The following is a 21441-nucleotide window of genomic DNA, read 5'->3' as shown; positions in this document are numbered from 1 at the left end:
CATCTGAAGATCAGACAAAGCTCATTAGGAGGAAGAAAAAAAACAGGGCTTAATTCAGGGAGCAGAGAGAGAATGTTGGAGTTATTTTGGGGGCTGAAATTTCTTCTTGGGGGCAAGAAGAAAGCAGCAATTGATCATGAAATTCACGCCCCTTTTCCTCACTCTGGAAATACGGGACCCCTTTCAGCAAGAGAACGCATGTCATCAAATGAATAGCAAACCCTGAGGTCCCTCCCACCAAGGTCCCCTCTCCTAGGCAATGATGACAAGGGATCCTGGTGAGTCAGAGTGATGTGGGGCTCCATGCAGGGAGTAGGATTCGTTAGTGCTGGCAAGGACTCTCGGAAGCGTCTAAGGAACCCGGCTTGGGAAGGAACTTAGGAATCTCAGGCCATGAAGGAGTCTGAGAGGCCCCTGGCCTTCAGTGGCCTTTCAGGGGCTGCTGAGACAGTCCTGAGGATAGGGATGAGCCATAAGAACTCCACTTTGGTCCATCTTATACACTGGCATTCTTCTGAAAATAATCTTCAAAAGAAGTTGCAAAGATGAGATTGCACAAGTACAGACAGGTGATTTTCTCAAGGTCACCTGGAGGTGAAGAATGAACTACCAGAATCCACGCAAAGCAAAAAGCCCAAATATGACTGGGGCTCCTCTGCTGCCCCGCCCAGCCCTTTGCTGGCCTTGTGGCAGCAAACAAGCCAAGAACCTTCCCTGTGCCCCCACTGTGCACACACAGGCAGAGTACAAACACAGGGACAGACAGGACCATGAAAACTATGAGAGTCAGTGTGAGTCAGCGGCCCCTGAGGGAGAGCTACTTTAGGAGGTGGAAAAGAAGAGGAACTTTCTCTCAAAAGCCGGAATCCAGGATAGCTGATATCACTGCTCGATGAGGTGTCTCACCACTCATGGGCACCCAAAATTACTATTATAACAACCTAAGATGACAAATGTCTCCTTCCTCCAGGAAGCCTTTACTGTAGACAGACCTTACTGAGAAGGGTTCCCCTGACAGGGCTAAGCATCTGTACCTCAGGTTACTGCACTTCCTCGAGTGACAGTGGAAGAGCCATCTGGGAACCTTGTGTTTCTCCCATGTCCTCTGAGGTGCCTAGCTCAAGCCTAACCCTGCACCAGGGTGCCTAATGCATACCTGATGCTTAAACAAATCATCAGCCTCTGTGCTCACCTCTCTGGCTCCACCCCCCTTCTCAGGCACAGTGACAGGTCCTTCTCTCTAGTACCCTTCCAGTTTTGTCAAGCTGTGTGACGAGTGCAGAAGAGGCACCTGCCTACATGTGGATGGTAAAACACTCTTGAGATCTCTTCCCAGCTTGTAGTGGAGTAGGCAGATGATTCCAAGGCCCCAGGGTAACTCAGAGTCACAAGATGGAAGGAAATCAGGTCCTTGAGATCCTGTGGAGCACAGCCCTCTCCCCTCCTTTTCCCCACATACATACTGGGCTTAAGTTAAGAAAGAAATAAGCCTTTGTGGATGAAGCAGCAATTGATCATGAAACTCATGCCCCCTTTCCCCACTCTGGAGACATGGGACCCCTTTCAGCAAGAGAACGCATGTCATCAAATGGATAGCAAACCCTGAGGTTTGGGGGGTTTTGTTATAGCATCTAATGTTAGTTACCCTGAAATGTCTGGCAATACCAGGCACTCAATTAGCCACTCTAATGAAACAAACATGACAATCAGCACTTAAGACTTGAGCACAGCCTGGGAGAAAAGGATGCTTTGTTCTCTGGGTGAAGTATGGCTGGTTCAGGACAAAGGAGCACACAGGTGATAGAGGGACCACCAAGAGGCCAAGAAATAGGAAGAACGCAGAGAAATAAAGATCTCACATCAGTAGAAAGTCAACCAGACAAGAGCATTTGCCTCCTACGGGAACCAGGAAAAAACTCAGTTTCTGCTACAGTTCTCTCACAATCGAGAACAGGTTTATGAAGCCCAGGTACCTGGGATATTCCCACGCACCAATCAATTCCACAACACAGTCTCCAGCAGGCACTAGCTGGGAGTCCTCTACTCTAATCCAATTTGATCCTGACACCATCTGAAAATGGTGTCAGAGCCCACAGGCTGTGGGTTCAGGCCCACAAGACTGCCCCCCCCATTTCAGATGCCAATCACAAGCTCAGATTGTCACCTATACTTCTGACCCCTGGCTATCACCTGGGAGTTCTGACTCTCTTTAGGTTCAATTAATTTGTTACAGCAGCTCCAGAACTCGGAGGAACAGTTACTCATGTTTACTGGTCTACTACTGGTTTATTCTAAAGGCTATTACAAAGGGTACAGGTGAAAGCCAGATGAAGAGATGCACAGAGCAAGGCCTGTGGGAAGGGCAGCCACGTTCCAGGAACCTCCATACATTCAGCCAGCTGGAAGCTCCCAGAAGTCACATCTTCTGGGTGTTCATAGAAACTTCACTGAATAGGCATGGCTGATGAAATCATTAGCACTGGTTTTTCAGCTCAGCCACTTCCAACCCTCTAAACACATGACTGGTTCCTGGCAACCCCTCAGGAAGGTGGTTCAGGAGTCCCCAGCCACCAGCTATCTCATTAGCATAGAAAAGACACTTATCACTCTGGAGATTCTAAGAGCTATATTTTGGAATCAGAATTGAAAGAGGAAATCGAATTTCACACCCTCTTTAACTTCAGGCCAGGCTCAGGACACCCAGAACACATCTAGTGCTTCTCTACCTACAATGTCCCCTGGGCTAGACCTAGACCCTGAGGCTCCAGACCCTCCATGGTATGAGATGGCCTTAGTGCTAAGAGGGCAGTTTCACTGTTGTGGTCCTAGAACTGCTAACCCAACCAAAGCAGAAAAGATGAGCCACTTGCTGCCATGAGTATTCCAGATCAGCCTCTATGTCCACACATTCCCTAGGGCCAGAGGGAACTGAGGCTACCCAGGACTCCACCTGGACTTGGACCCATGGGAAGCCCAGCAAATAAGGGCTGACAACAACATGGGTGCAAACTTCACAACACAGGCACAAACCTGGAAGTGGGCATAGGGTGAGTGAAGCACCAGTGCCACAGATGGAATGGGTCAGATCCAGACAGCTACAGTGACAGGGATGGGCAAGACGCACAGGGCAAGGCCCACAGAGAGGAAGAGAACCAAGGTAAGGGTGACCAGAACTCAGAGGCTTCACTCCAGGGAAAGGCAGTGGTGGTCCAGAAGTGGCTCCACATACCCACCTGCCACCACAGCTCATTCTCTGATCCCATCAAAGGGACAGGTGGCACCCACAGGGCCAGGAAAGCCTGGCTTCTGTTCCAGAGCAACAGCCAGTGGTGGCAGAAACCTGCTCTGCCTTACATGTGGAATGAATGAGTGGTGACAGCTCCAATGGAAACGCCAGCCTTGACAGGGAAGGGTGTGCAGAGAAAAGTGTGCGCCCAGGCAGGAAGACAGTCAAACCCACCCTTCCTTAAGTCAGGCCAACCGAGGAGGTGAGGAGGAAGGTATTCAGTACAAGAGAAAATCGCCGCCATCAGATGAGAATAAAAGCGGGTGGGCTGGGCATGGGTCATTAAAAGTTAAAGGGAGAGCTCTGGGAGGAAGAGGAAGGAAGGACTAGGCCCAGCTAGAAGGCGGCAGTACAGAGTCCTGTATTTTAATTTAGCAGATCTGAAGACTCCTTCAATCAACGGCTGCTCCCCACCCCTTGCCTCCTCCCTCACTAAAATGCCAGAGAACAGCAGAGGCTGCGGTCTCTTAATTTTCCCTTTCAAACAGCAGTCATCTGCACAGGGAAGTTCTTAATCTTTGAGGCAAAATCAAACTGCCTCCCGACCATAAAAGGCAAACAATGCCACCTGCCTCAAAGGATCAGGTAATAGGGGAACAATGGCCAGAGGCTCCCAGGACAAGGAAGAGTGGAGAGAAGAGCTGGGGAGGACACAGGAAGGTCTTCATCATGCTCCTCACGTGTTATGGCTCAGATCTCACAGGCTCCTAAGCCTCCACCGCAAGCTCTTCACACCTGTCCTTCTGCAACCTACACCTTCAGTTCAATCTGCGAAGCATGCCACTTCAGAGTCCCCCTCCCCTAAGGCAGCCTTGCAAGAGTTGTCAACTTCTTCAACCTCAGGCTCCAAATCTGCACAGCAGGAATAATGGATGCCCTGAAGAGAAACACCCAGAACACCCTCAAGGAGCCTTGTGCCAGGTTCTCACCTCTGCTTTTCCTCTCCTCCCCTGAGGACAGCCCTGGGTGCCTTCATACTGGGGGTGCCTTTATACTGGGGGTGCTTTTATACTGGGATTCGATAAGCCTGGAGGGCCTTTGTCCACAGCCAAGTCTGGGTGAGTTCCACCCAACTCTCCAGCTTTCTCTGACTCCTCTAAGCAGAGCTCTTCTCCACAGTCCAAAGCACTTGCTATGTTGCAGATTATATTGACCATGTTTTCCAAAACAAATATTAAACATAAAGGGTGTTGCTGAACGGAAACCCTTCCTGGAGGCACCATGGCTTGTGGAGCAGCCTGGGCATTGGCGTCACACCAGTGGGGAAGACAGCTGACACCTGGTGGAGCACAAACAAGCATATGACCTTCTCCAAGGTCCTGTCCCTGTGCCTGAGTTTGCCTAATCATACAATGAGGACAAAACTCTGTTAGAAGGATGGGTGAGGAGACCCCAGCTCCCTGGGGAAGAAAGTGAGGTGGAAGCTCTGATGTTCCAGGCTTTGCATCTATTAAGCAGCTCTCTATGCTGGAGAGGCTTCCTCTGTCTCTTGGCAGAGCTCAGCTCTCTGGCACTTTCTGCTCCCAGTACCTGCACAGGGGAAGAGAACTAATGGGAGGAAAGCTCTGACCAAAGAACTCACCATGCTGCAGAGCATCAGTGCAGCTGCTAATGCTTAACAGCAGAAAAGACAGTGCTTTAGAAAATCAAGCAAAGGAAGTTAAGAAAGTGCCAGTAATCTGCATCCCTTCTCACCCACAGACACAAACACCTGCCCCCACCCCCCACCTGCTTGTGCTACCTGGGAGATGATCAACCCTGTACCTCTGGCTTCCCATTTCTCCAGCCCTGTTCTCTACCAGTGACAATGGTAACGAGTTTTCACCCAATTTAATAGGGAACTAGCTAGGCCCTTTTTGCCCTGCTGTCTTCCATATGTGAGGACACAGCAAGAACACATTCACCAGACCGTGATCTTGAACTTCCTACCCTCTAGAACTGTAATAAATAAATCTTTGTGGTTTATGAATGACCTAATCTCAGGTACAGTACAGCAGCCCAAAAAGAGACATTATTAGATAGGCCAGTGGACATCCTTCAAATGACTGAGCAGAGGACAATTTTCACAAGAGCAGAACGAGCCCAGATGATTTCGCCTTTCTTTCTTGGTCCCAAGCCCCTCTAGTTTTCCCATTTCAGTCAGTGTGGCTCCATCTTTTCCACTGCTCAGAGCAAAAAACAAAATCAGGGCAAGCCTTCTCTGATTCCTCCTCTCATCTGCATCCCAATCCATCACGATTCTGTCAGCTCAACCCTCCCCACAGATACAGACTTCAACCCCCTCAGCACTCGAGCACCCCCACCTTGGGCTTCTGACCAGTGTCCCTCCTACAGCCCAGTCTATCTATGACAGCAGCAGTAAGGACCCTGAGCCTTCTAGCAGCATCTTCACCCTGCCCAGGCCAGCTTGCCTGCTGGTCAGACCTCATCTGGAAGGCCTTCACACCAACTTCCCCTCTCTGGAACTCTTCTTCCTGGGACAATGGAGCAGCTGCCTCACTTTCTTTGTGTCCTTCCTGAATCTCAACTTCTCCAAGAGGCCTTCAGGGTCAGGTTAGAATTGAAGCCTGGCCCTTAGTGGTCTACCTAGAAGCCACAAACCTCCAGGGGATTATCGGTATAGGAAGTAGTTGAAAATAAGACACCCTGAAAAGAGCGCAGTAAAATGCCTGTGCAGAGCAGCACATGCGCCAAGCCCTGGGTCTGGGAGCTTGCAGTCTGGGTGATGAGAGATGAGTTAAAAATAGCAGATGTGACATTAACCGGGCATCAAGAGCAGCTGTAGTTGGTGTGTGGTCCCCTTGGCCACCTCTGCTATAACAAACCCTCCTACCTCACGCTTCAGCCACTTTTTCTTAAACACCTACACTTTCTTGCTTCTATACCTCATGCTGTTTCTTATGCATAAATTGGTATTTTCTTACACAAACAGATGAAGGTCCATTATGGAAAATTTAGGAACTCAGAGACGAACAGGGAAGCTTCATCAGGAGCTATGCCACAAGAAATGTAACAAAAACATATATGGCAGACAATCCGAGGCCACACTGGTGGTGGCCTAACCTCCTCAGGAACCCACCCTTGCTCCTTTCCAGCCAGGGCACCCCCTACCCCTGTGCCAGCAGCAGGGGTTCTGGAGGCTTTTCTTGTGGTCAATCAATCTAGTGTTCTCAGACATTCCCCTCTCACTCCCATGCACGAAGTGACACTTGTCATTTGATGAGTTTCCCAGTACAACAGAGACAATGAGAACCCTGTGTTGAATGGTGACTGACTATGGAGTCATCAGGGCTGCCAATGGAGTCTTGGAGACAATGTCCACAGTGTCAGTGCTGTTCTCTCTCCTATGACTGTCAATGGCTTTAACAAGTCTCATTTCTTGCTCCACTGTGAACTCAGCCACTTGAAACCCTCCCACAATTAACTGAAAGTTCGCCTCTATGTTGGCAGGGAAGGCCTTCCATTAGTGCCACAGAAATTTCCAAATAGGTGTATAAATGGATTGAGGAAACCATCATTATTTACCAACTCCCACATCAATGAGAACACATAGTTTCTGAAAACTGTGAGCCAAAGTGATGAGGACAATGGCTTACCTGAGACCTGTGGGTCAACTTATCTGAGTGAGGGTCCACACCAACCCCTGAAGGAAAGTATCACACATCCAGATGCGCCCCACCAACCCAGGGCACTTACTCAAGCTTGTCCTAGAAGATACAGCTAGAAGTCTACACAATGTAAACCCACCTGGCCTGGGCTCCTCTGCGTCTGGGTGGGGCTCTGAACTCCAGTAACAGGCTGGGTGTGCCCTGTTCTTTGCCTAAGGCAGGTCTTTCTATTCTCTTTTCTTCTTCCACCCAAACCCAAGCCTGGGAAGGCCTGTCCTGGTGGCTGCTTCTACCTCCCTCCACCCAGAGGCCACAGGAAGTTGGACCCTACCTCCACCAGGAAGCCTCCATCTCAAGTTCTGCCTCTCCTCCTCCTTCAGGAGTGGGATGATCACAGCTACTCATGCCTCCTTAAGACAGCACCCCATGTGCCCATTCCCAAGGGGTTCAACAATGAGGCTCTCATGGTAGACAGGTTCTGAAGACTTTTGCTATCTTCATCCAAACAGGTAAGTCATTATCTCTTTATCTGCAGTTTCACTTTCCAAGGTTTCAAATGACTAAAATATTAAATGGAAAATTCCAGAAGTAAACCATTCATCAGTTTTAAATTGCATGCCATTCTGAACAATGTGATACAACCTGTCCTACTCCATTCTGTCCAAGAAGAAAATCATCTCTTGGTCCACTGTATCCATACTGTATATGCTACTGATCTGTTAGACATTTAGCAGTCATCTCAATTATGAGATCTAATGGTATTGCAACACTTGTGTTCAAATAATTCTTCTTGTACTTTCTATTATAATTGTTCTATTTATTATAATACAGCAATTGTCCAATTTTTGTTGCTTATTATTGTTATCTCTGGGCCCAATTTATAAATTAAACTTTATCCTAGACATGCATGTCTAGGAAAAAACATAGTATATATAGGGTTTGAACTATCCATGTTTTAGGCATTCACTGGGGAGCTTAGAACATATCCCCTGAGGACAAGGGGGAACTACTGCATTAACAGCCAGTACTCCTCTGCTGCACAACAGTGGAGAAACCCAACTCACTCAGATGAGCGTAAGTGGAAGCTCATCACATGTGACCTAAAGATTCTAGACCGACTTAGAAAACTGGAGCAGGAACACAGCTAGTCCAGCCCATCTGAGGTGGGATGGAAAAAAAAATAAAAGGTAGAGACAAAAGGAAGAATAAGAAAATATAAGCTTAATCTAAAAGCTTTGTTCTAAAGCTCCTCATACCTTCACTTCCAAATCCAGTTCTCTCTCTTAGGCCTATCACTGCCAAATTTCTGGGAAATCTGTAAATCTTAAGAATTACCATAAATTCACCCACTTAAAAAAGATAACTTGTGCCCTCTTAATCAGCCCACATAATAATTAAGCAAAGAGAAATGCACTATTTTAAGAAACCTGTAATACAGAGTACTTCTCCAATATTATCTACTGATCAAATAATGGAGATCACCTAGGCCTAAAGATCCTGAGAAGGACCAGACCACCATAAACTTATGTCACCCCTCTATACCTTCCATGCCCACTCATCAAGTTTCCTTTAATTAAAAGAGCCCAAGAACTCTAAAGTGTCTCTCACTCCTGAGATAGCCCATGTTCTCCCTTGAACATGTATTCTTTGCTTTCTTAAACTTATATGCCTCTAACTTGTCCTTAAACTCATTTCTGTGATGTTTGTCAAGAACTCCACTCACTCTGAGTTGAGGTCCCCCTCTACAAGAAATTCCTTGGTCCTCCTCAGGTTGCACATGGACTCCAAAGCCAAGAGCACAGGCAGCCCTCCTCAGCTCCCCTCTGCTTATCCGTATCAGTCTCCTCATTCACAGATGAGCCAGTCTACGTAGTGGGAAGTAAGGCAGCCCCCAACTTTAAACTTCCCAGTGTCCTGTAAGCCCCCAGAGAGACTGACTGAGTGGCTCCTCTCCAAGCTTCTCCAGGGAAGGGAATCGAAGGGCTAAGCTCAAGCCAGGTACCCATGGCTGGAGGGCTGGGGTCCTACTGTAGCACTAGGCCTCCCACACTACCTAAGAGTTTGGGTGAAAGAGGGTTCCTACAAAGAGACTGGGGGAGTATAGACAGAATCACCTCAATCCATCTCAACTTTTAGTAGTAGCCAATCGAGACTTGCTTACAGCAAGTGTTTCTTAAGATTGCAAAAAGAAAAATCAAAGAAGTCCCAGTGTTAAGTAGAAGTTTTTTATATTGTTTAAAAAACATTACATAAACACAGAATTAGGAATAAACTCTTCTTGTTTAGAGCTCTTAAACTGCTAAAAGAGGCTTATAAATTAATGGCAAGCAAAACCCCAACACAAATGAACTCAGGTTTATATTACTTTAATGTGGCACATGGGGCTGCTGCATGGGAACCACTGCAGGATCACAGCTTAACCGACTCCAGTTAAGTTAATCAATGTTATACTCCTACTTCACCCCTGCCCTGCCTGAGGCCACCCAGAAGCTATCTGGTTAAAACAACTGTGGCTACCCACTTCCTGAGAGCTGTCAAGCAGGAAGAGGAGCAGGATACAGCTCTACCCTCCCTGGACTATGAACAGGAAGTCAAAGAATCCCAGGTGGTGAATACTTCAGCAGTCACTTTTCTCCTTTTAAATCAAGCCTACAATGCCTTCTGGCTGCTTGCCTGCCTTCCTCTGGCCTCGGTGGGCAGATACACCCTGCCCAGAGACTCCTTGGGTAGTAATCCTCACTGAGGAGGAAGTGTATGTGCGAGCACCATGACACATTCTGTAGATGTCTTCCATGTCTCTTCATTGGTTCTCTTACTGCAGGGCAGGGCAATGAGGATGGAGATTCTTGAGTTAACACCTGGCAGCCAGGTACACTGGGGTAGAGAAGCTCCCTCAAGGTCACAGCTGCAGAGAGAAGTCAGGACCTAAAAACAGGCTAGTCCTGTTTCTCATATGCAAAACAGAGCATATTAATTCAAATTACAACCAAAAGCTTATAAAAGATGCAATCATATTCCCTTCTGGAGGTTTTTGGTTTTTGTTTTTTAATTTCACAAACATTTTAATATTTTTCATAGTGGATATTTTGCAAAAAAGAGGAGAGGTGGTTCTCTCCAAAATTTCAATATGGCTCTTCATCTCTTATACTAACATTAAAACACTATCTGCTATAAAATAATATGAGTTAATAGAAAAGAGGAACCATGCTAATTTTTAAACAATTACTTCAACATAAAAGAATAAAACATAATAAAGAGCATATGTTGCTTGGTGCTAATGACATAACATTTTATAATCATATAGATGAAGCAAAACATACAACATCAACCAGATATTGAAATGGTTTAGAACTAGTATCTAAAGACAAATATTTCAGAAAATATGTCGAAATGTAACCACAGATTTGTTACAAGGAGTTAATGCACTTTTTTGGTTTCTCGAAATGAAAATGTGTTCTGATATTAATAATATATATTCTAAAAATTACAGGAGAAGCAGTTTTCATGTTTTAGTTCTAAAATCAAACTTTTGTCTTTACCACATACAGGATCTTGGGAAACTTAAACTCTCTGAGTGTCAGAATACTAATTTTTAGAATGGGTACAGTAACATCTTAAAGAATTATCATGTTGTTTAGATAATACCTGTAAAGTACTTTCCCTGGCATCTGACACATACTAAGTACTCAATAAAGAGTGGTGAGTATTTTTTCTATTACTAGTACTATTTTTCAGTATTTACTACTAATAATCACCCTTCAAATCTAAAAATAAAACAGCTTTAGAAGAATTGAGTATGACTGTCATCAAAGAATAAAATATTGGATTTCAGAGGTGGTATAGATGATATCCAGACTGTAATCATGGGAGCTTATGGCTACAGTGAAGTAAAGGTAGAGGTCATTGTCAGAAGTTGAGGTTGAGAAACTGTGAGATGGTCAAAGTTGTTCATCCATATGATGGTTATTTCTTTCTCAGAATAAGGATAAGAGATGAGGTGGAAAGGAAGACTCAGTTGCTAAAGCCTCGGTGGATGTAGGAGAATAACTTGGAAGATGATAACATGCCCCATTTGAAGCCTTCCCAGGAGCTCCACCCCCCTTTTGTCCAGCTCAGACTAGATTACATCTCCCTGGTTCCAACCTACTTTTCCATGGAATAAAGAAATCAGAAAGCGCACAAAGAAAACTGTACTACCATTTCCCAGCAGCACCTCAAAAACAAGTCTTGGATGCTTGCTAATAATTGCAATCCACTGTAGATTAATAAGGAGATTAACATGCTTTCTGACCCCACACTTTGTAATACGGAGAACAGATAAAAATATGGGTTCAAATAAATACACAGATATTGACATCATTGAAGCAGCATGACATAAAATGATATTTATACATACAACATTCCTCTGCAAAGCAAATGTAAAATAAAAGATATCTAGCAGATAATTTTGTTTATCTCATGTACCACACAGAGAAGCAGTACTCCTAGCTGTCTCACTAGATGGTAGCTCCCTTGGGTTACTTATTAAGACCCTATTTTAACTCAAATGTGAGCTAACCAACTCCCTCACTACAATGTGGCTTTTCCTTTTAGGGTATGTGAGCACAAGTGTGCAAGCATGCACATGCATATGTAGTGCCAAGGATGGAACCCAGGACCTCACACATGCCTAGCATGCACTCTGTGACTGAGCAATATCCCCAGCCCTGTGGCATCTCCTTCTTTAAGAATAAAGTCTAATATAGTATGGCTCACCTACAGCTCCAATATTTGAAGTAAAGAAAGTTCTATGCAGATTTTGGCTTTCAATGAAACTCTGCTGACAATACAAAGATTCAAACCACAGCCATTCCTAAGAACCATTCTAAGACCAGTGACAGAGTCACTTAAAAGGATATGACTTGTTGTAATTTTAAATATAATCCATGCTACTTTTCTCTATGACACAACATAATATTTTTTCCAAAAGTCTTTCAGTATTCTATTAACTGGAAAAGGAATAAAAAGTCATTTTAGAAACTAGAGACACTCAAGCACTGATCAATTCATAAAGTTCTTACACAGCTGAAGAAGTTTACATCAAATGGACAAAAATTAGTACAGAAACCTACATAAAGACTTAGAAACATCCATCTCTTAGAAAGCAGGTCAAATGGACTCAAAGACCTCACTGAATGAGAGTGAGTCAATGGGAAATAAAGTAATGTCTTCTCCTGGGAATAAGCAGAAACCAGTCCATATAATCAAGAAGTTATTTTTCTTCTTGATCTAAATGCTTGCCTCCGTCTGGGCTCAAAGAAAAGCTTTGGTCATTTGAACTGGTTGTCAATCAAGGTCCCCTTCATTTTAGCTTTCTTGGCTTCCAGTTCAGCCAGCTCTTGCAGTCGTCTCTTGCTCATGCCTTTGCGCTCCAGCTGTTTTTCAATCACTTTGGCATTCTGTGCATAGGAGTCAGCAACTTCCCTAGCCTCAATCTCCTCTTCCTCTTCATCAATGGTAGACACGGTGACAGAGCTGAACTTGCCCATGTCTTTGGTCCGTTTGGTCATCATCACCTTCTTTGGAGGCTCTTGTTTCTGAGTATATATATTTGTTTTCCCAAAACCCTGACCAAATTTCACTACTGCTCCATCCACGATGAAGGTCACAGGGGCATTCTTCGGCTGGGACTGGTAGAAGAGAGGTAGTCCACACTTGGCACACTTCTTCCTGTATTGTCGTTCAATGCCTTCAGGCCTTCGAAGATACACAGTCTCCTCATCTTCTGTATTACAAAATTTGTGAGCATGTTTAGCAGCATCAATCACACGGGATCGGTCTCGAGGCCTCATGGGCAACTTCTCTAACTGACAATCCAGCACCAGGACCATCTGGCCACACAAACAGTAGTAGACGTGGAGGGGCTTCTCACCATCGTCATATTCCTCGCGGTCCCGGGTATCGGAGCAGACAACCGACCGAGACACTACTTTAGGCATAGTCGAGTTTTTCGTTTTTTAAGCACGTTCACATCTATTATTTTTGTCTTATATTATTTATTGGACTATAATTTTCTTCCTTCCATCCCTTTCAGGAACCCCTGGAAGGAAACAGTTCAGATTCAAAACACACTAAATGATATTTCCCTCTCTTTCCCCGCCCATCATCTTTACAAGTGTCCCCTGTGGTCGCTCAGGCTCTGACCTGATCTCCAGCCTTCACATTAAGCAACACAGATACCAAGAGGAAATGGATCTTCCTGGAGAAGGCAAGAACACTTCAGGATGGGAGCAGCTTCTTTGTATCCTTCATGATTGATTTCCATTTCTTGGGCTGAAACTAAGCTCCTTGAAAACAAAGTCAATGTTTTTGTCAAAAATATTTCAACTAAAATTATTAAAAAACAAAACTTTTTGAACAGGATTGAGATAAGCCTAGCCAACAATACCAACTTATAGTAAAGTGAAAAGGCAAAAAGAGGAGCCAACACTTAGGTAAGTATTGCACAGAAACAAGATATTTCAGTGGGAAAACAGGATGGGCAATGCACCCCCCACGCACCATGAATCAGCAAGCTGCAACTTAAGACAGGGCTTCTACGGTGACAAGCTGGCTCTATGAGTAGGGGCTTCTGTTATTTTTGTACAAGTACTTGCAATTTCCTTCTCTTATGGTTCTCAACAGGTTCCATTAATTTACTGGAAAACATTCTGGTTTGATAAGTGATGATGTATCAAGGTGTTTTGAGAAACAGTCACCATGCTGTCCTCAATTCACACTGGTGACACATACTCTACAGTTCAAGAATGAAGCCTACATCCCATTCTTCTTACAAAAACTTCAATGGTCAAGAAGTTTAACAAGGGAAGCACCACAGGGAGTAAACCAGCTCAACACAAGGGCAGTGCAGGCCACATAAAAATGGCAGGCCAGTGGGGGCCTTGCCCAAGGTCAGCCTGCTCATGAGATACAACCATTCCAAAGCCTTTACTAGTACTTAAGAGCAGAGTGCACTCTTGACATAGGAGATAAGCTCTCACTAGCTCCCAGAGGGGCTAGTCAGATGCTTGGACCCTAAATGTCCCAAGGGCCCATAACACTGGTTACCAGTGGGTGGCACTATAGGGAAATGGTGGAACTCTTAGGAGATGGGGCATAGAAGGAAGTTAAATGGTCAGGGGCATACTCTTGAAAGAGACATTAGAAGCCTGACTCCTTCCTGTCTCTCTTCCTTCCAGCTGTCATGTGGTGACCAGGTTTTCTCTACTCCATGCTCCCACTGCCAGGTGCTGCCTTACTACAGGCTCAAAAAACAGTAGGGTTGAGTAAACATGAACTGAAACCTAGGAAACCATGAGCCAAGATAAATCTTTCCTTCTTTTAAGTTATTCATTTCAGGTCCTTTGTCACAGAGACAGAAAGCTGACTAACCCACTGACTTGGTACTACTCAAGACCTTTAAGAATGGGAAGCTCCACATTCTAATTTACACTGAAAGCAAAGCCAGGTTTCAGTTCTATTTACTGGAAAGCAAATTACTAATTCAAGACTTGAAATCCAGGCAACCTTCAAAACTCCCTGCTAATGGAGCTTCAGGAAAACAAAGGGAGGATACAGGTCCTAGGACTTATCTGAAGATAGTCTTAGGCCTATTTGCAAACACTGGTGTCTGCAATGCACAACAGTGTGCAGAATTCCAGCTCCCTTGTTCCTGCTGATCCCTCTGCCATTCTCACCCTGGCACTTTCAGCAGGATAGCACGTGAGCCTGTGAAGCACTGGCAGATTCACTCTATATACATTATTTCTTCCTAGATCACCACTGAAAGAGCAGAACAAATAATAATTTGAAAGTTCCTGTGTTTCAGGTGCATTGAGTTGGGTAGGTCTGACTTATTTTTATCACCACTAAGAAAGCTTATTTTCTAATTCACAAATGTAGAAGTTGGCTTTAAGAGAAAATATATTTTCTAAGTAGCAACAAAATTCCTTAAAGGGCTCCAAATGCAAAGCAACAACCACAGATCAATGATATGCTGGGAAGACAAAGTTATTTTTGAATCAAGGCAGGAAGCCAGGAGACTAGGAACGACCTGCCCAAGGCCTCCCAGTGGGCACCACCAGCCAATTCTGTTTCTAGCTTCCTCACCAGCAAATCAACATCAAGGAAAGATGTCTTGGTCTTCTAAGTACCTCGGAAATACTGAGTCACACGTTCTGCATGCTTAACTATATGTAGCTCTCTAGTGAAGTGGTATATTATCTACCTGCTTTAACTGTAAAAATGGAAACCGTTTTAATAATTTATTGATGGGTGGAACACTTTACCAAGGAAAAGTGTTCAAAGAACTTCAGTGCTCCATATTCTTATAAAAAAAAAAAAAAGAAAAAGGAGACAGAGGAGGAGGAGGGAGAAGGAGAACAAACCTCTTGCTCACTTGATCCAAACCGGAAGGATCCTGCCTAATCTACAAGGATTGCAATGAGCATCATTCCTTACCAGCAGAGCAAAGAGTGACCTGTGCTCAGGCCTGGTAAGGCTGGGTCAAGATGCACCTGCTGAAGAACAGAGAGGCAACAATTACAACCATCATACAAAAGGAAACTCCCTCAGCCCAGCAGGTCTGCAGGGGATCCAAAGATCAGTCTGGCATCAGCACAACGAAACCTAAAGTCAAGCCATGCTCACCAGTTCTGAAGGATGAATTGGTTCTGCAGATATAAAATAAAACTCAAACAACAAAAGAAACTAAAACCACCTGATAACTCAAAAACCCAAGAAATTTCCAGTCCATTAGCAAAAATCTTATACCAGGGCCATATTTTGTCTTGGAGCTGGACTTTCCAAATTACCTCTCCCATGCAGTACAGAAGTGAGATTGTTCCAGAAAGCTGCTGGAACTAGTTTCCCTTTCTTTCACTGTGGCCTTATTCCAGAAAGATTCCTAAGCTGGTTATGTTTCTGAAGAGAATGTGAATGGGTTGGGATATCTGTGTAATCCTAAGAAAAATGTCAAGAGGTACTTTAGCCATTACTTCTTTTTTCTCAAATATTTGCAGCTGAATTCTGAAATAAAGAGAATGCACTGAGAACAAAGGCCCCCACAAAGTTTCTCCCTGCCACATAGCACATGTAATGTTACTATCACCGAGACAGTGAAAGCTAATTAAAAGCTCTACTTAGACTTTTTACATTTTATTGTAAATATTCTTGGCAGTTGGGTAGTAAAGGGATCAAAGAAAATATGTCTTCAAAATTCAATTTTCAGATTGTTGCCATCTCTCATTAGAAGAAACCTGCAGAAAAACTAAAAGCTGGAAACCGGCATGGAGCAGGTACATCCTCCGAGCCCCTTAAGCGCCCCCCTTACCAGCCCACTTCAGGCCCAGCCTCCTTAACACAGGCCAGGACACTGACAGTGCAGCCAGGGAGGGTGGGCCTCTGCAAGTGGAATGAGCTCTCTCATCTGGAGAACACAGGTGTCACCTAACACCCTAGACTATGATCTGGCCCTATAAGTGGAGCTCAGAGAGAACTAGGCTCTTGGAGAGAACTGCTTACTTACTGGGCAAGGTGAACACATTCAAAACATTCCAGAACGCTGGATGGGGAGGCAGTGGGCACGCTGCATGAAGATGACTGAGGTCGTAAATTAGCCTAAGCTACTCTACACACAGCCAAGGATCCTAACAGCCGTGCAGTTGAAAACCAACAGCACACTCAGTACGGCAGCATAGGGCACATCTACCTACCACCAGCGAGAGGCAGAGAAATGCAATGGACACAAATGACACAAAGTCAGAACACCTAGGCTCTTGGCCTGGTTCAGGTCTTCATTTAACCATTCAGTCTCAGGCAAATCACACTCTGGGCACCTCACTGCACCACTTGCCACCCCTCGACCCCATGCCATCCCCCACCCACCCAAACTACTGTGCTACACTGGCAAAGTATCCAAAATGATATAAATTATGCTCACTCTATTTTGTCATTTACTCCTTACAACAAAGCCTGGCCACCACAGAAAATCATTATTCCCAGTCTGAGTGAGGACATTCTGTGCACAACCAACAAGGCTGAGACAAGAAGTTATCATCTCCCAAAGTTGGCACGGACCCTACAGTACTTTCTGAACTGCAGGCACCCAGGGGGCCATTGCTTCTATCATGACTTATACTATGGCTCATGAGTTTTTCTTCAAATAATTTTTTAACAAATGTGCTACATGAACTATTTTGATAGCTAAATATTTAGTGTGTATATATATATATATATATATATATATATATATATATATATATATAACTATTCAAATCTAAAGCTTGCCGCTCTCCTACCAGGGGCAGTGACAAAGATTCTCTGTTGGCCAAACTTTGGATCCTGAACATTCTTCTAGGCCCATCTGTGCACTACCTAATAAAAATCCAAGTTTAGCCAAGAGCCCTGCTAAGGTAGTTTAGCAAGGACCTCCCACCCCGGCATCTGATCATCATCCATAGATGACCAAGATCATCATCCCTTACCACCACCACTACTCTAGTACAAGACTAGTAACTCTGGCCTATCTTCAGTAAAAAAAACTGGTTAGACCAGTTTAGTCAGAATCCCCCTGACCCCTGATGTTCTCTCTAAGTAATTTTCCATTCACTGATCCCCACCCTACTCTTTGGCTATATGTTTCTACTTGCCCTCTGTAATTGAAACTGGGCCTAATCTCTCTCCCTAATGCAAGACCCTGTTGTGTCTCTGAACACACTGAGGTAGTCCTTAAAAAAACTGTCCTTACCATGCTTTAACAAGCATCACTGAATGGTTTTTTAATAGCAGACCTGCCCTTTAGGAAACACTGGACCAAGAGAGGGCTCATGGAGCCAGTGTGCCATCTCCATCTTCATCCCCAACCCTCAACCAACTGTCTGATTGTTGGAAAGCTTGACTCTGAGTCCATGGCCACTGCCATAAAGTGGGAAAGATAGCCTGCCTACAAGGTTTGCTGGGAGAGGGATGTAGTTCAGTGGTAGAGCGCTTGCCTTACACCTGGGTACTATCCCTAGTACCCAAAAAACAAACCAACAGAAGGTTTGCTGAAAATCTAAAATAAGAAAGTGCATGTGAGAGTTTGTAGACCACAACTCATGATGTTAAATTCAATGTTTCTAGGTCTTGCTAAGGGTCAAATGAGATAGGATTTGGGTGGAAGTTAGGATTTAAACCTTAAATGACACATTATTTCTGAAGAATGATAGCCTGAGGTGTGAGCAATGAGAACACTTGCCCAGAAATTATATCTGATCCAGTTGGTGACATCTCCTGTGGTTTTCACTGGGCCCCACAGGTAGTCACTGGGCACCCCAGTGATATTATGCTGGGCTCTGGGCCCACGTTCCTACCAGACTTGGGTGGGTGGCCTGACATCTCCAACCTTACTATTTCTTTAAACAGCAATCTCCTCCTCCTTTCCTCATGAACACTACTGAGAAAGATTTTCTATGTGGAGTCAGAGGATGTGGGAATCTCTCTACTTTCCCCTCAATTTTGCTGTGAACCTAAAAGAGCTCTAAAAAACAACTTTATTAATTAAAGTTTGACACTAATTCCAAAGGGGTTTTTAGCTGCCCTGCCCTAGATAGTCAGAAGAAAGTCTCCAAACACATCAGCGTTTCAGCCTTTTAAGGTATAAATTCTAGAGTCCGACATTCATCAGATCACTTGGAACAACATTAAGAAAAGCCTTAAAATTTCAAATAAAGTCAAATAAATATAGCACTCTGCAGATCTTAAACAAGGCTGCACAAGATGATCAAATCTCATATCCAAAGAGTGGAAAACAGAGAAAGTGCAAAGCAGATCTGAAAACACCCATGACGAACCATCAACAACACTGCTATAGCAGGGAGAGAGGGAAGGGGTCAAAACCCAAAGCAAACCTGGCATTTTGGGAATGGCTGCTGACATTCCATCCTGTTTCTACGTGCCACTGTGCACATCAGCCAGACCCCATAGCAGGTGGACAGATGGCAAACAGTCATGACGGAGCAGAGAGAAGACAACCTCCAAGGCAGCCATTTTTAATTTACTACATCTTCCTGGCTTCCACCTTTACAATTCTGAATGGGGTTGCTCAAGGAGGCAGAAATTGGCAGCCACTCGGGTGGGTATGAGAAAGAACACTGAGTCTCCACTTTTGATGTGTGGTAGTCTACTCTGGCTGCCATAACAATGTGCCTCAGAAACAAGACGCTTATTTTCTCACGGTTCTGGAGGCTGGCGAGTCCAAGGTCAAGGTGCCAGCCACTTCAGTTCCTTATGAGAGCACACTCTCAAGCCAGCGGACAGTGCCTTTTTGCTGTGTCCTCCCGCCAGCTTTTCACTTCGTGTCTTTTCCCTGGTGTCTCTTCTTATAATGACACCAGTCCTACTGGATTAGGACACCACCTTCATGACCTAATTTAACCTTAACTACCTCTTTATAGACCCTACCTTCAAGTGTAGTCATACTGGGGGTCAGGCTGTCAACCTATGAATTTGGGGAGGGCACAAGTCAGTCACACCAAGACACCTTGCACATTCTACCTAATACTTTCCATCCAATGCACTGCTCCAGTCTATCACCTGAGCTGGTGATGAGGCCAGTGGGAGGCCGAGGAGCAGGAGAGCCCAGCATCTGCTCACAGAGGGTGCAGGCCTGCACATCAGATGTGAAGGGTGCAACGGAGGCAGAGGTGGCGTCAAGCACTTCCCTGTCATTATCTCACTGAGTGTTGAGGATGATGCTTGAAACCCGGTGTCACAGAGGGAAAAGCGACCCTCAGTGGAACCAGGAACCAGCCCGAACTCTGTCTGTCTCCCTCAGGGCACAGTTCTTGCCTTTCTCCTCACAAGCCCCAGGGCAGGTGGACACTGTTCTTACAAGCACATTTAAAAGACACTTTGGAAAAACAGACCTAGAATAAGTCAGAGATGGCTATGGGCTCCATCCAGAAACCTGATGAAATTTCTTTTCCAGTAGAATCTTTTAAAAGTGTAAAATGCATCTTAATAAAAGCCCTTTGGGGTGACAAGGGAATAGACTTTTATTGCTATTTTCCTCTTCATTAATTGGATATTTTCTTTTAAATTTTTTCCATATTTTTAATGCGTTTATACACAATGGTGGGATTCACTGTTACATATTTGGAGATGCACACCACATAATATAGATATTTTCTAGTGTAACCTCTCTCTCATTCCTTCACTCACAGGATCCCAGGGAGATACAGAAACAGTACTCCTGCTCAGTTCTAGTGCCACTTCCCCATCTCATCTATTATTGGTATACACAATACATTATAATACACAATATACATAATATTGTTACACAACCCCAAAACACTGTCATAATTGCTACTCTGTACAATGTTGTCTTTAAAGAAGAGAGGTGAGCAGTACAAGCTACAGAGCTAGTTTACCAGCCTTCTCCATCTTTCCTCCTGAGGACGTGGTCACTATGACGTCCGTCTCCATGCTCAATATAGGTTTGCTCCATCTGCCTCCGTTGTGCTACCAATGCCAGATGCACCTCATTTCTCAATGTTGTATCATCATACACATCATAATCATGTATGTGTTATTTTCTAAAACCACTTTTTAAAAATTGGTTAAAAGAAGAAAGCAAAAAAATTATGCATTTATAATTTCATAGTTACCTTTATTGGCAATCTTTGTTTTCTCATCTGAATTTAAAATGTCATCTGGGGTCATTTGCTTTCAGCCTAAAGAACCTCCTTTTAGTATTTCCTGTAAGCTAACAACAAATTCTCTAGTTTTTTGTTTTGTTTTTGAAATCTGAAAATGTCTTTAATTCACCTTCATTTTTGAAAGATGTCTTTGCTGGGTAGATATACTAAGGGGGCAGATTTTTGTTGTGTTTTTCTTTCAGCACTTTGTGCTGTCCCACTGCCTTCCGGGTCCACTGTACCTAATGAGAGGTTAGCTGTTTATTTCTCCCACCTACAGAATGAGTCCTTAGTCTCTTATTGCTTTCAGGATTTTCTCCTTGTCTCAACATTTTTACTTTGATGTGCCTGCAGGTGAATCTTTTGGAGTTCACTGAGTTTCCCGGATGTATAGATAAATGTTTTTCACCCACTATTTTTTTTTTTTTTTTTGGTAGTACCAGGACTGGAATCCAGAAATGCTCTATCACTACATCCCCAACCCTTTTTATTTTGCTTGTTGTTTTCATTCTCTCTCCCTTTTCCTCCTAATACTCTTATTTCACTTGTTGGTGTGCTTCACTTAATACTACACATCTCTAAGACTGTTCATTTTCTTCTTTCTTTCCCATTATTTGGATTGCATAATCTCTACTATTCTATCTCAAATTCACTGATTCTTTCTTTAGCAATTAACATCTACTATTGTGTCCCTCTAGTGAATTCTTATTTCAGTTATTGTAACTTTTTGATTCCAGAATTTCCATTTTTTTCAATCAATTCTTTTATTGATACTCTTTATTTGGTGAGATGATGTCCTCATCCTTTACTTCTTTAAGGATGATTCTCTTTAGTTCTTTTTTTAAAAAATAGC

General features: G+C 44.1%; 2 protein-coding genes across 12 annotated transcripts in view; both read right to left on the bottom strand.

Moving 5' to 3' along the window:
* Inpp4a (inositol polyphosphate-4-phosphatase type I A) overlaps positions 1-21441 on the bottom strand; it is a 131713-nt gene that overhangs the window by 65335 nt on the left and 44937 nt on the right. The window lies entirely within an intron of this gene.
* Positions 9245-21441, bottom strand: part of LOC110596902 (STING ER exit protein) — a 56908-nt gene continuing 44711 nt past the window's right edge. For 2 of the 4 annotated variants that reach the window (XM_078028525.1, XM_078028524.1), the window contains 3 exons: positions 15300-15431; positions 13078-13220; positions 9245-12973 (listed from right to left, as the gene is read on the bottom strand). In XM_078028525.1, the coding sequence (XP_077884651.1) occupies positions 12204-12872 (669 nt within the window). In that variant the 5' untranslated portion in view covers positions 12873-12973; positions 13078-13220; positions 15300-15431 and the 3' untranslated portion in view covers positions 9245-12203. The remainder of the gene's footprint in view (positions 12974-13077; positions 13221-15299; positions 15432-21441) is intronic. The other 2 variants (XM_078028526.1, XM_078028527.1) reach the window with 2 other exon arrangements.

The sequence above is a fragment of the Ictidomys tridecemlineatus genome, chromosome 12 (genome assembly GCF_052094955.1).
Source record: "Ictidomys tridecemlineatus isolate mIctTri1 chromosome 12, mIctTri1.hap1, whole genome shotgun sequence".
NCBI lineage: Eukaryota > Metazoa > Chordata > Mammalia > Rodentia > Sciuridae > Ictidomys > Ictidomys tridecemlineatus.
Note: the sequence above shows the minus strand (reverse complement) of the source record. Positions and strands in the feature narration are given on the sequence as shown.